At 41.1% G+C, this 17,274-nt stretch overlaps 1 protein-coding gene across 2 annotated transcripts in view; it reads left to right on the top strand.

The window, feature by feature from the left end:
- Dnah9 (dynein axonemal heavy chain 9) overlaps positions 1-17,274 on the top strand; it is a 331,965-nt gene that overhangs the window by 145,000 nt on the left and 169,691 nt on the right. For both annotated transcript variants that reach the window (XM_010615004.2, XM_033762784.1), the window contains 5 exons: positions 725-935; positions 4,955-5,082; positions 6,334-6,442; positions 8,296-8,443; positions 12,334-12,508. In XM_010615004.2, the coding sequence (XP_010613306.1) occupies positions 725-935; positions 4,955-5,082; positions 6,334-6,442; positions 8,296-8,443; positions 12,334-12,508 (771 nt within the window). The remainder of the gene's footprint in view (positions 1-724; positions 936-4,954; positions 5,083-6,333; positions 6,443-8,295; positions 8,444-12,333; positions 12,509-17,274) is intronic.

The following is a 17,274-nucleotide window of genomic DNA, read 5'->3' as shown; positions in this document are numbered from 1 at the left end:
AAAAAAAAAAAAAAAAAAAAATCATACTTCATTGAAGAAGCCAAATACTAAAGATGACATATTTTATGGTTCTTCCTATGTGAAATGTGCAGAATAGACAAAACTATGGAGGCAGAATTTACATCGGGGGTTGCCTAGGGCTGGGTAAAGACTTGAGGATGAAGACCCAACTACTAAAGAGTATGGGTTTCCTGCTGGGGAGATGAGAATGTTCAAAAATTGGACAGTAGTGATGGTTGGAAAGTTATGTGAATATGCGAAAAGCCCTTGCATTGTACACCTTTCAAGGGTGAATTTTAGGATACATGAAATATGTCTCAATAACGTTGTTCAAATTAATAGAAAAAAAAAGTCACTGGAACCAGCAAGTAGCTTTAATTTCTAGCAGTAAAAGGGTCTGGTGGCACTGTTCAGTTTGCCATGAGAAAAAAACAAAAATCTGGGAATAGAAGTCTCCTAGATAAGACGCAGTCTCCTTTCAGCACCAGAGCCCCACTCATCACCATCTCTACCCCCGCCAAGCTCCTCCTTACCAGGCCCATGGGAAATGCTGAGGCACCCTGAGAGCAGGCTCCCCCGTTGACCTAAGGCTCTCCGGACCATAATCCGCCCACTCAACACTGCCTCACGCAGACCTGATCTCGCTTCAGACAGCAGCCTGGCTCACAGAAGAGCAGTTGGCAGGTAGGTGATGACAAATCCATCCCTCTGGCTGTCTCCCCAGGTGGTCCAGCTGGAGGAGCTGCTGGCGGTGCGGCACTCTGTGTTTGTGGTGGGAGGCGCCGGCACCGGCAAGTCACAAGTGCTGAGATCCTTGCACAAGACCTATCAGATCATGAAGCGCCGCCCCGTCTGGACTGACCTCAATCCCAAAGCAGTCACAAATGATGAACTCTTTGGCATCATCAATCCAGCCACACGGGAATGGAAGGATGGTAAGAGCGGGGTCCCCCAGGGAGAAAGTTTCTTCTGCTCTCCTCAGAGTTCCTTGGACAAGTTGGGGTGCAGTGGGGTGAGCTGCAGAGTCAAGAAGATTAAACTGGTCTGTTTGGGTCCGGGCTATGAACAGATGAGCAAGAAGGAAGAAGCCAATTTTGGCTGGGAGGTGAATCACAGCTTCTCAGATGGTCTCCCTCCTCGGTGACTTCTTCTAGCTTGTCTGTTGGAAAGGACCTTGTCTTTTGCAGAGGGATAAAGCAGTTCAGGAATTCAGTTGTGTCTTGCTGAGTGGAGCTCAAGCCACTGTCTGGCAATGGATTTAAGATATACACAGATTAGAGCAGCCCCAGGCCCCCTCCCAAAGAAGTGTTGCAGGTTAGCGTTACACAGAGGCGCCTCTCTCTCTATGGGGATTGCCCTGGTGGGGATGGGGAAGCCGCGTGCTAGGGACAATCTGCGTGGGCCAGGTCCCTGGCGCTGCTGAAGGCATCTGCCCAATCCCAGGAGGGCCCCAAGGGTTGCATTCGTGTCCACAGTGATTCAGAGAATTCCAGACCCATATGCACTCTGTGCTTGTGGAATGAGGAGATCTCACCTCCCTCCTAATGTTTAGTGTTTCAATGTCTGACTCCATCAGGGCTAAAACTGTATTTCTTCTTTAATTTAGAAACTTCAGTCAGAGGCCTAGAGGAAGGAAATTTAATAAGCAGGATCTCTAATTTTTATTTCACTATTAGTGAGGCTTAGCATCTTTTCCTTCTTATCGGTCTCAGTAATTTGCTCTTCTGTTTAATTTTCCCTTGTTATTTTGTATCAGTGTGTTAAAGTTCTTTGTATATCAAAGATATTAACTCTTTATTTGTCATAGGCATTGCTAATGCTTTTTCCTTACCTATTATTTGTTTATAGACACTTTGTGGCACATTTTACCGTGCATATTTTTAAAAAGGAAATTATGTCTGTCTAGTCTTTTTAGCATCTGGGATTCCTATCTAGTTTGTAACTCTTTTTAATTTTCAGCTACAGATATAGTATCATAAATTTGGTCAATAAGGATTCTTTTTCCATTAACATTTTTTGTCCATCTGGAACTTATTCTGGGGCTTAGTATGAGATATGGTAGAAAACCAACTTTATTTCCTTCCAGATGGATAATTGATTGTGTCAGCACCACTTATTAAGTAAACCGTCCTTTCCCTCTGAATTTAAACGCCAGCTTGTCATTTGTTACGTTCTGTGCGTGCTGAGATCTGACTCTGGCCTTTTGGTTGCGCTCCGCTCCCCTATTTATCTGATCCTGTATGAACGTCGTTCATTCCAATCGCAGTCATTTCACAGTGTGTTTTCATATGCAGTGCTGCTGCTCCTCGGAGTCTGTGCTCTTCCTACAGTCTCAGGCACTGCTGCTTCCATCTTAAATTTAAGCTTCGTAATAAAGTTAGCATTTTAAACTTTGTCAGGCTTCAGAACAAAATGTTAACGAGTTTATACATTAAATTTGGGGAAATTGACAGAAGATGTAGTAATCATAAATCTACAGATATGAAACAATATAACTTCAAAGAAAAATGAAATACAGCCTTTTAAAACTTTTAGGAAAATTTGGCTAAGAATAAATATACAGTGAGCTGTTAAGAATGTACCCTTTACAAAATTAGGTATTTCCAGTAAATAAAAAAATAGGTATATGCATAGAGGAATTTGCAAAAACAACACATTCAATACAATACATAGATATAGAACTTTGCATCCTATAAGTAGAAAATATTCCTCTCTTAGTAGATCCATAGAACATTTCCAAAAGTTAAAAATTCAGCTTGCTTAGAGAAATCGATATTGAATCCAAAAGTATCAGTTTATAGACCACATCCTCTGATAAAACCATAGAAACAACTAGCAACATAATAAGCCAAAGTAATTTTACTATGTACCTGTATCAAGAAATGCTCTCTATTCCTGGATCAAAAAGAACATGCATTGCCACTAATAAAATGAAGAATAAAATGAATGATAAAACTCTCTGAAAGTATTAGACATAAATACAAACCATTTCAAAAACTAAAGAGGAGAAGGAAAAAGAGGAGGAGAAAAAATACTCCATACAAAATCTGCAAGACACAACTAAAGCCTATAAGGAAAAACTTTGAGTGCTATTATAGAAGCCAGGCTAGAAATAAGGGAAATTAGTATCTGTAATAAGCAATTGCTCAAATTAAACTTGAAGAAAATTAGGGGGAAAAACTAATAAAGATAAAATCTGAAATTAGTTAGAAAAATTATCAAAAATAGATATAAGTATCGGTTCTTTGTAAAGACCAATATGATAAGTTAATTACTATCATAATTGTGAATAAGGTAAAAACATGATTAGGAACTATAACAATGAGCATAGGTAAGATTAAATTAAGAGACTGTTTAATTAGATGACATATATTTGAAAAATAGGTGAACCCATAGCAAAACATATATTAACATTTAATAAGAAATAGAAAACTTGAGTAAACTAATGAAAAATTTAAAGATAGTAGAACAAAAAATAATAATTCCAAAAATCATAAAAAGATAGCTCTGAAGTAATCTTGTGGAATCAGAATAATTTTGATATCAACTTTTATGTGGAACCAAAAATAATAACACAGTTTTATTAATTGATGTAGATGCAGGGATTCTAAATAAAATGTCAATAAATACAATGCAACAGTAGCTTTTAAAAATGAACAGTTTGACCAAGTAGACTATATTCCAGGAATGTAAATATCGCTTATTTTTTTAATGTATAGGCAAGAATTATTGATAATTAAAGGAGAAGGTCATTTGACCAATAGATCAACATGAAAACTCATTAGTCGTTCCTAATAGAAGGTTGTGAGTAGAATAGGAATAAAAGGGCATCTCATACTCTACCTAAAGCTGAAAGGAAAGTGAAAGCTCTCTGAAAAATGATACATCAAGATCAGAAACAAGCTATGGGGGCCTACTCTCAATATTATTAAGCAGTGTTGCATATTGGGGTAGTTGAAAATGTGGTAGGACAAGAAAAGACAATATCTGGTGAAAATTAGAAGAAGAAAGAGTATTGTTTTCCTCATTCTGCTGTTCGACACATAGAAGACTCACGAGGTATTATTGAAAAGTCACTAGTATGAATAAGAAGGCTTATTAAAGACAAGTAAACATAAAAGAAGCAATAGCCAACTAAAAATAGAAATAAAGAGGGAGAAAATCTTATCCACAATTACAATAAAAACCATGAAATATTCTTCTTTTTTTCATTAAATTTATTGGTACATTTTAGGTATACAGTATCATGACATTCATTGTTGGAATTTTGTGCCTTTACATAATCGTGATTCTTATGTTTTCCCCATTCCTCAGCCCTCCCTTCAATCCTTCCCCCCGTCCCTATTTACAAAGACTGTTTCTTTTTTTTAAAAAAATGAATTATTTAGGAATACATTTAGTTTAAGAGATGATGTAAATTCTTATTATGAACATAAGATGATATATGAATAAATAAAAAGACAAACCATGTTATTGACTGGGTAAGTTTAATATCAAAAATCAGTTCTACCCAAATTAATGTATAAGTATCACATAATGACAGTGCAAATCACAGTGAGTCTTCTCGCAAAGCCTATCAGGCAAAATTTGCTAGGGCTACAATTACAAAAGATAAATAAAATATTGACCTAAAAATAGTAATGGGGTTTATGTCACAGTGACCAGCTGAAATGATTCACTGGGTCCTTTGTCACTTAAGAGTCTGGTACCATCAGGTGTTGCTGAGTCTGCTTCTGCTGTGATTCTTGTGGATGTTAGGAAACACGTGGGGCACAGACAGAATACGACTTGGACACTGTCACATTTTTGGTAGAGCAAACTACCAAAGTAAGTCTGCTCTGCCTTTTCCGTTTACATCTCCTTCTGAATGTGGTAGCCAAGGAGAGAGATGTTGTGTTAAGAAAACGCCATTTGATGGTGAAATGGAAAATAAGTTACCGATGTTTCCATCTAGGATTGTTCTCCTCCATCATGCGGGATCTTGCCAACATTTCCCATGATGGACCCAAGTGGATTTTACTTGATGGTGACATAGACCCAATGTGGATTGAGTCTCTAAACACTGTCATGGATGATAACAAGGTATCTAAGGTGGGAGTGTCCCCACATCAGTTTTAATCTATTGAGCTGGTTCCCCAGTGTGACAAGCACCTCTGGGGATATAAATTCCGCGAGATGGCTGGACAAGAGTTAGCAACTTCCATGGGCATCTGTGACAGACATCTTGAATGGATACATTCTCATCAGCAACCTTGGCTTGCTTCATTGGTACTGCTATTGCCCTACTCATTTTTGGCATGGTTGTAATTTCTTTCAGAAAGTCCTGCCTACAGACTCATTTTTATATTTAGAGCAGGAAAGAATTTTAAATCATCTATTCAAATCTTTTTTCTAATTCAGATTCTTATAAGTAAGGAAAGTAAGCATCAGAAACACTATGAGCCTGTCAGACACCCTCCATGGTGGTAAATATGCATCCATTGAGAGTCCGTGTATTTTTTTGTAAACAATGAAAATTAAGTGAATGCCAACAAAATGGCTGTTAAGCTGATAGCTGTTCCTAAACTTGTACAAAAAGCGCATCCAGATTGGAAGTGTTAAAATGGCTTCAGCATTCACAGAATCATTAAGAATAAATGCATGCTCTCCCAGCGGGACTACTTAGAAGGAAGAGCAGTAATATGAAACTGAAGCACTTTTCTTTTAATAGTTTTATTATTGCAATGTGGTCTAGTTCACTCAAATTATTGACATCAATTTAAACAGTTTAAATAACTTTTTTTTTCCTGATTCTACAGACACGCACACACACAGAGGACAAGAAGGTAGGACTGGAGGGGGGCACAGGGGAAGATAATATTATTGTAGAAAATAACATATAATAAAGTAGAAGAAAATAGTCATCCTGACTTTGTTTTGTACTACTATAACAGAGTACTAGAGACTGAATAACTTATAAAGAAAAGATACTTATTTGGCTCATGGTTTGGAAGCTGGAGAATCCAAGATTGGGCCACACTTGGTGAGGACCCTCTTGCCGTGCCATCTCATACAGAAAACAAAAGCGCAAGAGAGCAAAGAATGGAACTCTCAGCCCCAAACCCTTATAACCAGCATTAATCTATTTATGAGACTGAAGGCCTCATGACCTCGTCACCTCTGAAAGGCACCAGTCCTTAGTGTTGCTGTATTAAGGATTAAGTCTCCAACACACAAGAAGTGTAACCAAACCATAGTACGTCCACACCCTGACTGGCAGTCATACACCAATCGCACCAGCGGGCAGTGCCACTAACGCCTCTCCTTACTAGATTTTCTCCCTGCCCTTCCCAGGTGCTGACCCTGGCAAGCAATGAGAGGATCCCTCTTAACCCCACCATGCGGCTCCTCTTTGAGATCAGCCACCTGCGCACAGCCACTCCAGCGACCGTCTCCAGAGCAGGTAAGGCCCTGCAGATAATGCTGCTCCATGAAGCCAGGATCCCCAAGGTCAGAAACCTGATCATCCAAGCTCTGGCCAAGTTCTCAGCCCTAGTCCACATCCACAAAGGGAAACAGGTGTTGTATATCCACAGTCATCTACTTTCATTAATTCATAAGTGTTGTAGCCTGCAAAGGGAACTAGCCTCTGAGCTGAATAGCTGTCCACTGCACAGAAGTGTCTTGAGTTAAGCTAGTTTTAGGCCATGTCTAGCCTCCAAGTCAATGTAGGTGACCAACCATTGCCATATCTCATTAACTCCAGGGGGAAAACATTCGTGTTACCGTAACTTTCTTCTATCTCCATAATTACATTTATTAGCAGAGAGTAGAAGACCAAAAGAACCTACTTGGCAAAATAATCAACCTGAAAGAAATAGAGCGCATAATGGTGGTTTCCAAGGCCGGGGGGCAGGAGGAAACAGGAGATGCTGTTCAGAGGGCACAAAATTTCAGTGATGAAGTTCTAGAGATCTGCTGTGCAACACAGGTCAGATAGTTAACAATACTGTATTGTGTCCTTTAGAAATTTTGGTAGGAAGATAGGTCTCAGATTGTGTTCTTAACACACACACATACAAGCCCACACGCGCACACACACACACACACGCACACAACCAAAACAATAACAACAGCAAAAATAAACCCAAAGATCAGAGCATGAAGACATTTTTGAAGGTGCTGATATGTTTATTATCTTGATTGAGGTGACAGTTTCTCAGCAGGATGCATATATCCAAATTCAACAAACAATATACAGTAAATCTGTACAGGGCTCTGTGTATCCACTATACCTCAATAAAGCTGTAAAACGTTATTTTGCAACTGGGAAGAGATATAGAGAGGGTGAAGGGGAACAGAAAAAAGAAGCAAAAAAGAATTAAGATGTGTTATATACATGTGCCAGTTCCTCATGATGAATCAATAATCATGTACCGCAAATATATACTAATAAATTTTCAAATTTAAAAATAAAGTTTTAATTTTTTATAAAATAACAAGATAAAAATTATAAGAAAATAAAATTTTGATATTTACCATATCAGATTCCTCTTCGTGGGCTTCTGCTAAGTGTGCGTGGGACAGGAAAATTGTCTCCTACTCTATATTAGTTTCCTAGTTCTGCTGTAATAAGTATTACAAATCACCATAAACTTGTTGAGTTTTTTAGCAGCAGAAATTTATTCTCTCACATTTCTGGAAGTCAGATGTAAACATCAAGATCAGCAAAGCTGCATTCCCTCTGGAGGCTGTAGCGGAGAATTCTGCCTTCCCTCTTCCAGCAGAAGTGCTCCTTGGCATGTGACCCTCTGACTCCAGTCTGCCTTCTTCACATAGTTGTCTGATCTATAGGTGCCCTTCCCCTTCTGTCTCCTCTAAGGACCCTTGTGAAAGACCTATTGCAATAATCTCATCCTCACATCTTTAACTTCATTAATATCTGCAGAGCCCATTTTTTCCAAATAAAGTCACATTGACAGGTTGCAATAGGTAGGTCAAGGGCCTCCATTCAGTTCTCTGTGTGCCCTCACACCATGTGACCAGTATTACCAGTCTGTCATGACATCATTTCCTCCTCAGCCTGGACCTGGCCTTAGGATCCTTCTCAACACTGCCTCATGACTCATCTGTCATCTGTCAGTTGGTATTGGGTCCTCAGTAGCAAAGCCCCCTGTCTCCTCTGACCTAAGCCAAGTATCTGATCTTTAAGTTCAGTCTTCTGTATGTTCCCAAAGAGAGAAGCTCACTCCCTAACGTGAAGAATATACGGATGGATAGGGAACATTCACCGCACACTGTTCTCTGTGCTCTCAGGGATCTTATACATCAACCCTGCAGACCTCGGATGGAACCCTCCGGTGAACAGCTGGATCGACCAGAGGGAAATCCAGACAGAGAGAGCCAACCTAACCATCCTGTTTGACAAGTATCTTCCAGCCTGCTTAGACACACTCAGAACCAGGTAAGCCAAGAAGCAAGGATAGTAGCAAGCTAAGGCTGCAATAAAGAGCCCACTGGCTCACATCTGATGTCCTGCTGATGTTCTGTCCTGTTCCCAAAGTCAGAAACCTCCAGGCACAGCAGATGGCAGAGGGGAACACACATTAGGATGGCCACGGGATGCTTATTGTCAGTTCAGACAAGAGGAGAGTCGAGTGAAGAGGATGAAGATTTAAAGTGCCTTTCCTCAGTGCCACATGGGTCTGTCGGAAGGAGGCAGGTGATTATAGTATCAGATTACAGTCCTGGGGCTCCACTCTCTCCGTTTGAAGAGCAAGCAGCTGGCCCTCCCACAGGCCAGGTCAGCAGTCCCAAAAGTGAAGATGACACTTGTCAAAGACACAGGGGACCCACTTCCTGTTCCTGGCTATGTGTGATCATTGCCCAAATAATGTGGGATTTGATATAATGCACTGGCCCTGCCTGGCTAGACATTATGAATTCGCTTTTCTTGTGATTTTTGCAAAAGTAAAAGTAGCAAGTCCTGACCACCTGTGTCAGACAGCTTTCCTTTAGTACTGTTATTATAGATAGGTAAGTTGCTTAGAAATATTGTAGGCAGACGGGACTAGGCCCTTGAAGAAGTCAGAACAGAACATGAGAACACATTACAACTATGGCTGGAGATACATTCGTGGAAGGCCAGGCCTCAAAATAACGTTGGAATGATTACACCTACTTAACTTCCCCAGGGGATGAACAATAATGATTGATATTCTAAAAGGCCTCAGTCATCTTGGGTGGGGGACCAAGACCTCCTGACCTATCCCTGCCAGGAAAGGTCCTTGTTCTTTCCATGTACACTTGCTATATAACTTGCTTCCCTATTGGCTCAATATTACCTAAGCAACAATACTTGTAACCTAATTGGTCGATCATAGTTTTGTCTCACCTGTACTAACCTCCTGACTTTGCACCCACCTTGTGATTTTGCTCTATAAAGTTTCTGCTGTAAGTGGAATCCACGGCAACCCACTTTCCAGGTCTCCTCCTGTCCTTCTCAGGAGGACACCACCAATGGCCTGAAGACCTCCTACTAACTAGGCCCCACCTCTTAAAGGTTCCACGTCCTCCCTACCAGGACCACAAGAGGGCAGCACAGAGTCTCATTCTTGAACCATGTTTCTATTTTATATTCTCTCCCCTCCCCTCTCCTCTCTTTCCAGTCTATGAATCTGGCACCCATTTCCATAATTCATCCAGAAAGAGGCGCCAGAGAATGGTGCTGAAGATTCTACAATTTGTGGTCAGGATTATGAACCCTGTCTCCTTTTTTTTTTGATGTCGCAGGGCCCCTGGTCATTCTGTTCTGTATGCCATGCCCATGCCCATCACTCTAAGACATCCGCCCACATTAAAAGTGAAATTTATATGGCTCAGTTATAAAAACTGAGTTATAGTCTAGTCATTGACATACTTATATGTTTTAGATATTTAATGAAACCTTGATCTTGATTCTATAGTTTTTATATTCAGGGTCAGTATTATTTTTCCAAATGTCAACATCTTCACGAGCCTTTGAAAAACATTCAGCCGCTGGTGGTCCGTGGGTTCTATGGCCTCAGCGCCTAATACAACCTGGTAGCCATCAAAGTCTAAAATGTAGTAATATGGTTAGAATCGCAGATGATTACAAGAGACAATAATTTAAAAAGTCAGAGCGGAGTGAGGTTTTAGAAAGACAGTTTTTCCTTCCCCTTTATCTTTTACTGTGATGGTTATCTGACTATCCGTTGCCTAAAACTCAGGTTACCACTCTGGGCAGTTAGAATAAGAGATGCCAAGCTATTTTGAATCTATGGCTTGATGAATGACAAGCCTTAGAAACAAACTTTGAAGATTCTGACCGTATTAAGTCTGTCTAGAGCCGATTCCTCCTTATCTCTGAACCCTATGGTTACCAAGAAGGGAGAATATAATTAATAGTAGCTGCCATTTCCAGGAACCTACTGTAAGTGGTCTTCCATTTCCTTCTCCCAGCCCTTCCAAGAGGCTGTCCATCCTGAAGATGAGGGGGTGGGGTTCACAATGCCCCCTTACATCACAGCCAGCCACAAAAAGAGGTGCTCACCTTATGCTGGCTTTGTGCAGCTCTAGTACTAGGAATCTGTATAATTTCAATACATACTTTTTTTTTTAACTGAACAGAGGATGTTTATAAAGCTACTTTGTTTTGTTTCCCATAGTCCTTGCAAAACCACTTTATGTGGCTAGTTCTCCTCCTGGATAAGATCTAGGTCAATGTCCACAACTTTTGTGATCATTCCCCAGAAATAAAAAGCCACTCCTAGGCACACTGGTGCACACCTGCACGTGTGCTCACAGAGAGGTGTCAGTCTCCAGTGAAACCTTGAAGAAACTCATAATGCTCATAATGGAAGCTCCTGCCCCTGCCCTGGCAGCACAGACCTGCAGTGGGAAAGGGGGCTCTCCTTGACTTCTTCTCTCCTTCCTTGGGAGTTATTCCTTCTGGCTAGACAAGGTTAAAGAGAGAAGTCTCATTTGTCTGGATCTGTGAGATCGTGGTTCCTGAAACTAGCAGATTTTAAAATCTGACTCTTTCTCTTTGGGGGATTTTGGGAGTTTCCTGGACCTCTCCTCATCACTAGAGATGTCCCATTTGAATTCCCTGAGGAGATTGCGTGCCTGTCCTTCAGTCAGTGATGTGCTGCTCTACACACAATCCTTTCCACCTGTCCAGGGACCCCCATAGTCAGCATCTCAGACAAGCTCACGTGCATGCCAAGAAACACTCAACCTTCTATTGCTTTGACAAAACTGGAGCTCAGGCTTTCCCAGAAGAAACCCTCTCCACACTCTATTGTGAGAATTTCCAGGCTTCTTGGTGTTTCCCGCATGTGGGCCCCTTCACCAGCTCTAAGTAGTCTGATTGAAGCCTCCTTTTCCAGCTGTCTGTCAGGAGCCAGCCCTACCTTCCCTGTGGAGAGAGGCACTTATTAACATTAGAGAGAGTGGCAGACCGTGCACTCCAAGATCCAAGGCTGGAAACAACATCTAGAGTGGCATCTAATCGTTCTGCTCATCTTATGACAGCAAACTCTGCCTCCACGTGGCCTGTGATCACATCTGTGACAGGCGGGGGTGTGAGTGAGTGTGTGGGTGTGCGCTGTGTATACACATAGAAGGGAGAGAAAAGTTTATGTGTTTGTGCATGTGTATACACTCCTAGTTTCTTGGGCATAAGACGTCTTTTGTGCATCTCTTGACATCTTCTTTTCAATTGACACATTTAAGACCAAGATTTAAAGTACAAACACAAGGCCAAGGGACATCACAGAGGTACATTTTCAGTGCAGAATTTAGTTCTGCTCACGATTGTATAAAGTCATCATCTACCCTCATTCCTTCTACTGCCTAGAGAAGACGGTCATCCCAGAAACATGGTCACTGTCTATCTTGGGGGGAAACCTCTAAGATAAAGGGAAGGAAAGGACAGACCTCAGAACTGCACCCAAATTGACTGCTTCTTAGGTGCTTCTTGTCAGTCAGAGAAACTGTGAAAATAATGAAAAGGTGAGGTACTGACTCATTTTGTTGAGGCCTCCTGCATTCCCCAAGGATTGAGAGGGTATTGTCAATGCAAAAAGGGAAGAGGTGAGGGTGTCAGAGAGAAGGAAGGTGAGAAAATGAACTTTCTCAGGAGAGCTCCAGCTCACGTGACCCCACAAAGGAAACAGACTGGAAAAAAAAATCTGATGAGAACAAAGGTTAAACCACACTCAGAGACCTTGGCAGATCAGGTCCATTGAAACCAAGGTGCTCTATAGCTGTCCAACAGGTCTCTGTAATGGAATCGCCATGGGGCTTTAGAGCACCTTCTTCTCTCTGCAGATTTAAGAAGATAATCCCAGTCCCAGAGCAAACCATGGTTCAAATGGTGTGCCATCTTCTTGAGTGTCTCCTGACCAAGGAGGACATCCCTGCAGACTGCTCCAAGGAGATCTATGAGCTTTATTTTGTGTTTGCTGCCATCTGGGCTTTTGGAGGAGCAATGGTCCAAGATCAGGTAAGGCAGTGTGCTGAGCTCAAGACCCACATGGAAATCTACAGTAGTAAAACCTGACCCTCCAGCAAAGATTTGGAAGACGGGGTAGACAATTGTTAGTATTAACTTGAAAGTATAGAACTCTTTCGTCACCTGCCCACTGTCCTCCTAAAGCCATCAGCCTCTGTAATAAGGGCCTCACAGGGTATAACAGACAGAAAAGGTATGTTTAGAGCTGTTGTCTTTTGAGTTTGTAGATGTATCTCTGCTTTCATTCAGAGTTTTGCAGTGTTGGAAATTTGAACCATTGCTGAAGTATTTCATTACTTTTAGGTGATACGTGTTTTGTAAAGAGAGGTGGAAGCCTGCTGTACAGTACAAACACAAATGAAAAAAATATTTTCAGGCTTCTAAAATATCTTCCAGGAGAATGTAGTGTTATGTACTAGGCCAGTGTTAACCAGCATGTCTCTGTACCCCAAAACACAGGGCTGTCCAAAGAAGGGTGGGCCAACTGTTAATTAATACGCATCTAAGTTTAATCTCGTGGCATAGCCTCATGCTATTTAGGGGTAGGAATGTTGGCTTGACATATCCTGGCATCCTATATTCCCTGCCCGCTCCTGTATTCACAGCCCTTGCTTTACTTCTAAATAAAGGATTTTATCTAGAAACAACATATCTAAGATTATGAAAACAAGTCTCTTACAAATGACTGTAGTTATCAGGAAATGTTATATAGAAGTTAAGAACATAGTTTATGTCGACAAATTTTTAAGTATATAGTGCAACATTATTAACTATAAGTGCTATTCTGTACATTTATTTATCTTGGACTTACTCATCTTGTATAATTGAAACATAGGAGCCCTTGGCCAATATCTTCCGTTGTCCACTCCTCCCCGCTCATATTCCACTGTGTCCCCTATGAGCTTGGGTATTTTAGATTCATCATATATGGTATCACGGAATATTTGTCTTTCTGTGTTTGGCTTATGTCACATAATTTAGTGACCTTCAGATTCATCCATGTTGTCACAGATGGCAGGATTTTCTTCTTTCTAAAAAGATTTTTTTGGGGGGACGGGTTTGAGACAAGATCTCAGTATGTAGTTGAGTCTGACCTGGAACTCACTGTGTAGCCTAGGCTGGTCTTGAACTCACAGTGATCTTCCTACCTCAGCCTCCCAAGTACTGGGATTACAGGTGTGCGCTACCATGCCCAGCTCTAAAAATATTTTTTTATTAATAGAACAGTTCTTATGTTTGATATTCTTAACATGAGCAAGAACAATAGTGACAATAATAAGACTAGGAGAGGAAACTTGGGGGTGTTAGGCTTATGTATCGTTATGGTGATGGTTTCACCACTGTATATTTATATAACAACTTCTGTGTACTAAATATATACACATTTTTGTATATTAATCATACTAAATAAAGTTTTTTTAAGTAGCTGAGAAAAGCAAAAAAAATTGGACTGTAGATTTGAATTATAACTCTGCCATTATTACCTGGGAGATCATAAGCAAAAAATGTAACCTTTCTCTACCTTACCTCCCCCATGTGTCCAAAGGATGATGGCAGTGGTTCCTAGTTGCTGAGTCTGTGGTGAGAATTAAATGAATTCATGCTGTTCTAATCAGCCACTGTGGATGTGTGCAAAGCAATTATAATAGTGCTGGCATGCGTATGTGCTTATTATTGATATCATCTTGGCCTAAAAACATGACTTTGTAGCAAGTGCCTGGTGCCTCTCTCACGACAGGGGACTAGACCAAGCTGAAGTTTTTGGAAAGTTATGGTTTGCCTTTCCTGTTCTGAGTTGCTTATGAGCCTCTTTCAAGAAAAGTAAGAAGAAAAAAAAATAAATAAATAAATAAATAAATTTAAAAAAAAAAAAAAGAAAAGTAAGAAGTTTCAGCCTCACAGAGCAAAGCCAAGTTCAAGGAATCCAAAGGGAAGTGAGCTGGGATGGAAAAAGTTAACCATGACTTCTTTCCTGTTTTCACATGCTCCTGTTCTAACATCTGAAGCTAACATCCTAGTTCTGTCACTCCCTGATGTGTCCTTGGGTGCTTAGAATTCAAAAAGCAGCTCTCAAAGACTCTCCTGAAATACGTCTCTCTCCCCTTCTCCCTACCCAGAATCGGATGCCCTGGGGGCAGAGAAGGAAACCCCCCCAGAGCAGAGCAGTAAGGCACAGGGCGAGAGTTTGATATCCGTGAATGTTGTGCTGTCTGCTCTGCAGAGCTTGGAGCTTCTCTGTGAACTATGTCTCTGACAGCTTTACATTCCCCCCTTGAGACAAGGAGGCAATGAGTTCAGCAGGATGGACAAGACTTGGCTGAGGAGCACAGAGGTCCCAAATGCATAGATTATTGCTTTCCCTCAAATGCAGTCGCTGACCTTTCCGCTGATGAAATGCCAAGCAGCAATGCTCGGCTTCTGTCCTATACTGGTGCCAAACAGGCAGTGGGCATATCCGAAGGAAGACACTTTGTCCATTTTTCTATCTGTATATAGAAAAATTTAAAAGCACTCACTCTTTTTAAAAGCTCAAGAGAAAGCATCCCCCACCCCGGGCATTCTGAACACTGGAGCACTTGAAGCTGTAGGTAGCCATGCTGGAACATGGAGAGAGGACACAGGAGAAAGCTTTTAGCAGCAGGGAATGTCCGAGACTCCTGCATAGTCCAAGTTAATGCTAAACACCAAAAATAGTGCCATAATTAGAAAGTAGGAATTTGGCCAAAATGTTTGTTTGCATTGGGAACACCAATAGGGCTTACATTTTAAAAGCTGTCATTAAAGCAATGCTGAATTACAAAATAGAGCCTACACCTGCGGAAAGTTCTGATTGAAATACATGAAACAAAATAAAACACTGTCCTAGCTAAGTACTTTGCAGCAATCCTAGAAAATGATCTTTTATTCAGTGATATGTAGAAAGATTGGGAGGCTGAAAACGTGAGTTCAACTCTTGGTTCTGTTTAGCTCCAAACTTTCCTGCAGTAAGATGGGAAAATGTTAGTGTCATCCAGGCTAAAGGACAGAGGGAGAACCGAGAACTGTGTGAACTTGAAGGAAATGGGGATCTTGAAGGGGCCCAATTCATTAAGAACCATCGCTGAAAATAGATCCATAGAGCTAACTGGAGAAAGGACCATTGGGTCAGCTGAGCAGACATCCACCTGCCTTTGCAGTGTCCAATTTAGCAAAAGCTGAGGTCAACGCCAGAGTGCAGGTGGGTGAGGCAGCATTAATGTGGCCCAGCCAACACCTTGGTTAAGAAACTGACGAGGTAGTATGAGCTGGAATCAGGGCTGAGAAAAGGGGAAGACCCACAACATCATCCTTTCTAGAGGTGGCTGTTGTCTTTGAGTCTCCATATAACCCTCAGAGCTAGTTTCTATAGCAAAAGTCTTCAAGCATCATATACATGAGTTAAAAATGAGGTTTTCCTTAGGCTTGTAATTAAAGAGAATAATGTTGGGAAGCTATAATGTCTCCTTAATCTGAACTCAAAAGAGAATTGGAACAGCAACTATACCTGGCCTTGCCTTAAGACTTATTTCCAGTCTCATCTAAAATCCTGCTTACTGATTGGACAGCGCACTGAGCAGCACCCCTCCCGCAGAGTCCAGATTTGTTTCCATGTACGCAACTCCATCATCTGTCCAGCCTTAGAACTCTGCCTTCATCCTGTCCTTCTCGATGGCCCCTAAAATGCCTAATCTGAGCCTCTTTCTGGTTTGGGATTTGTCTTATGCCTGTGTGTTCAAAGGGTGGGCTGCCTGTCACAGCATGGTGCACACACGCATGTGTGTGTGTGTGTGTGTGTCTCAGCTTGCACACAGTAGCACAGTTGGAGCACGCTGAGTTCTAAGCCCTATTTTTAAGGACTTTATGGTCACTGTGATGGCATGTGGAGTATAAGCCTCTATTTTCTATTTACTCCTATCAGATAGACTAGTAAAGATTTGTTTTCTCTGCCCCTTAGATTTTAGAATTTTGCTTCTGGAAGAAAAAAAAAGCTTTAAAATCTTCTTCCCTAAGACTCTCGTTTTATCAGTGAAGAAATTACACGTGAACAGAAGTGGTTACATGCCTGACTCTCTTCCTGCAGCTCTTGAGCTCAGCTACACTGTGTCCCCAGGTCTCAGCAGTCCCCTCTGACTGCCATCCTGGGAATTAGTTAATCTCAGGTGTCTAAGAGGATGGGGGAATGGTCTGTTTCTTCAGGAATTCTTTATATCCCTGCTTACCCTTCATGTGCTACTCTCTACCCATTCTTTTTAAAATTAATTAATTTTATTGGTACATTTAAGGTATACAATGTAATGACATTCATCGTTGGAAACATAATCTGTCTTGGTTCGTATTTTTCCCCCATTCCCCTGCCCTCCCTGCAACCCCTCCACCCCTTCCTATCTACAAAGACTTTGTTTCCTTTTTTTAGTTCTTCTCATGTTAATTCCATTCCCATCTTTTTTCCCTTCCCCTTTGTACCCTTTCTTCCTATTTCACATTATCTGCTATACTTTTTAGTCCTTATTTACACTTTCAGTTTCTCACACTAGAGAAGCTATTTGGTATTTACACATATGCATCCTATTTATTTCACTAAAGAGTGTTGCCTCAATGTTTATCCATTTAGCTATAAATGTCTCTAGTTCCTTATTCTTTATGGCTGAGTAGTACTCCATTTTATAAAACACACACACACACACACACACACACACACACACATTTTCTTTATCCAGTCTCCTATTGATGGGCAATTG

The sequence above is a fragment of the Fukomys damarensis genome, unplaced genomic scaffold (genome assembly GCF_012274545.1).
Source record: "Fukomys damarensis isolate Sample0158 unplaced genomic scaffold, DMR_v1.0_HiC HiC_scaffold_13, whole genome shotgun sequence".
In the NCBI taxonomy this organism is placed as follows: domain Eukaryota; kingdom Metazoa; phylum Chordata; class Mammalia; order Rodentia; family Bathyergidae; genus Fukomys; species Fukomys damarensis.
Note: the sequence above shows the minus strand (reverse complement) of the source record. Positions and strands in the feature narration are given on the sequence as shown.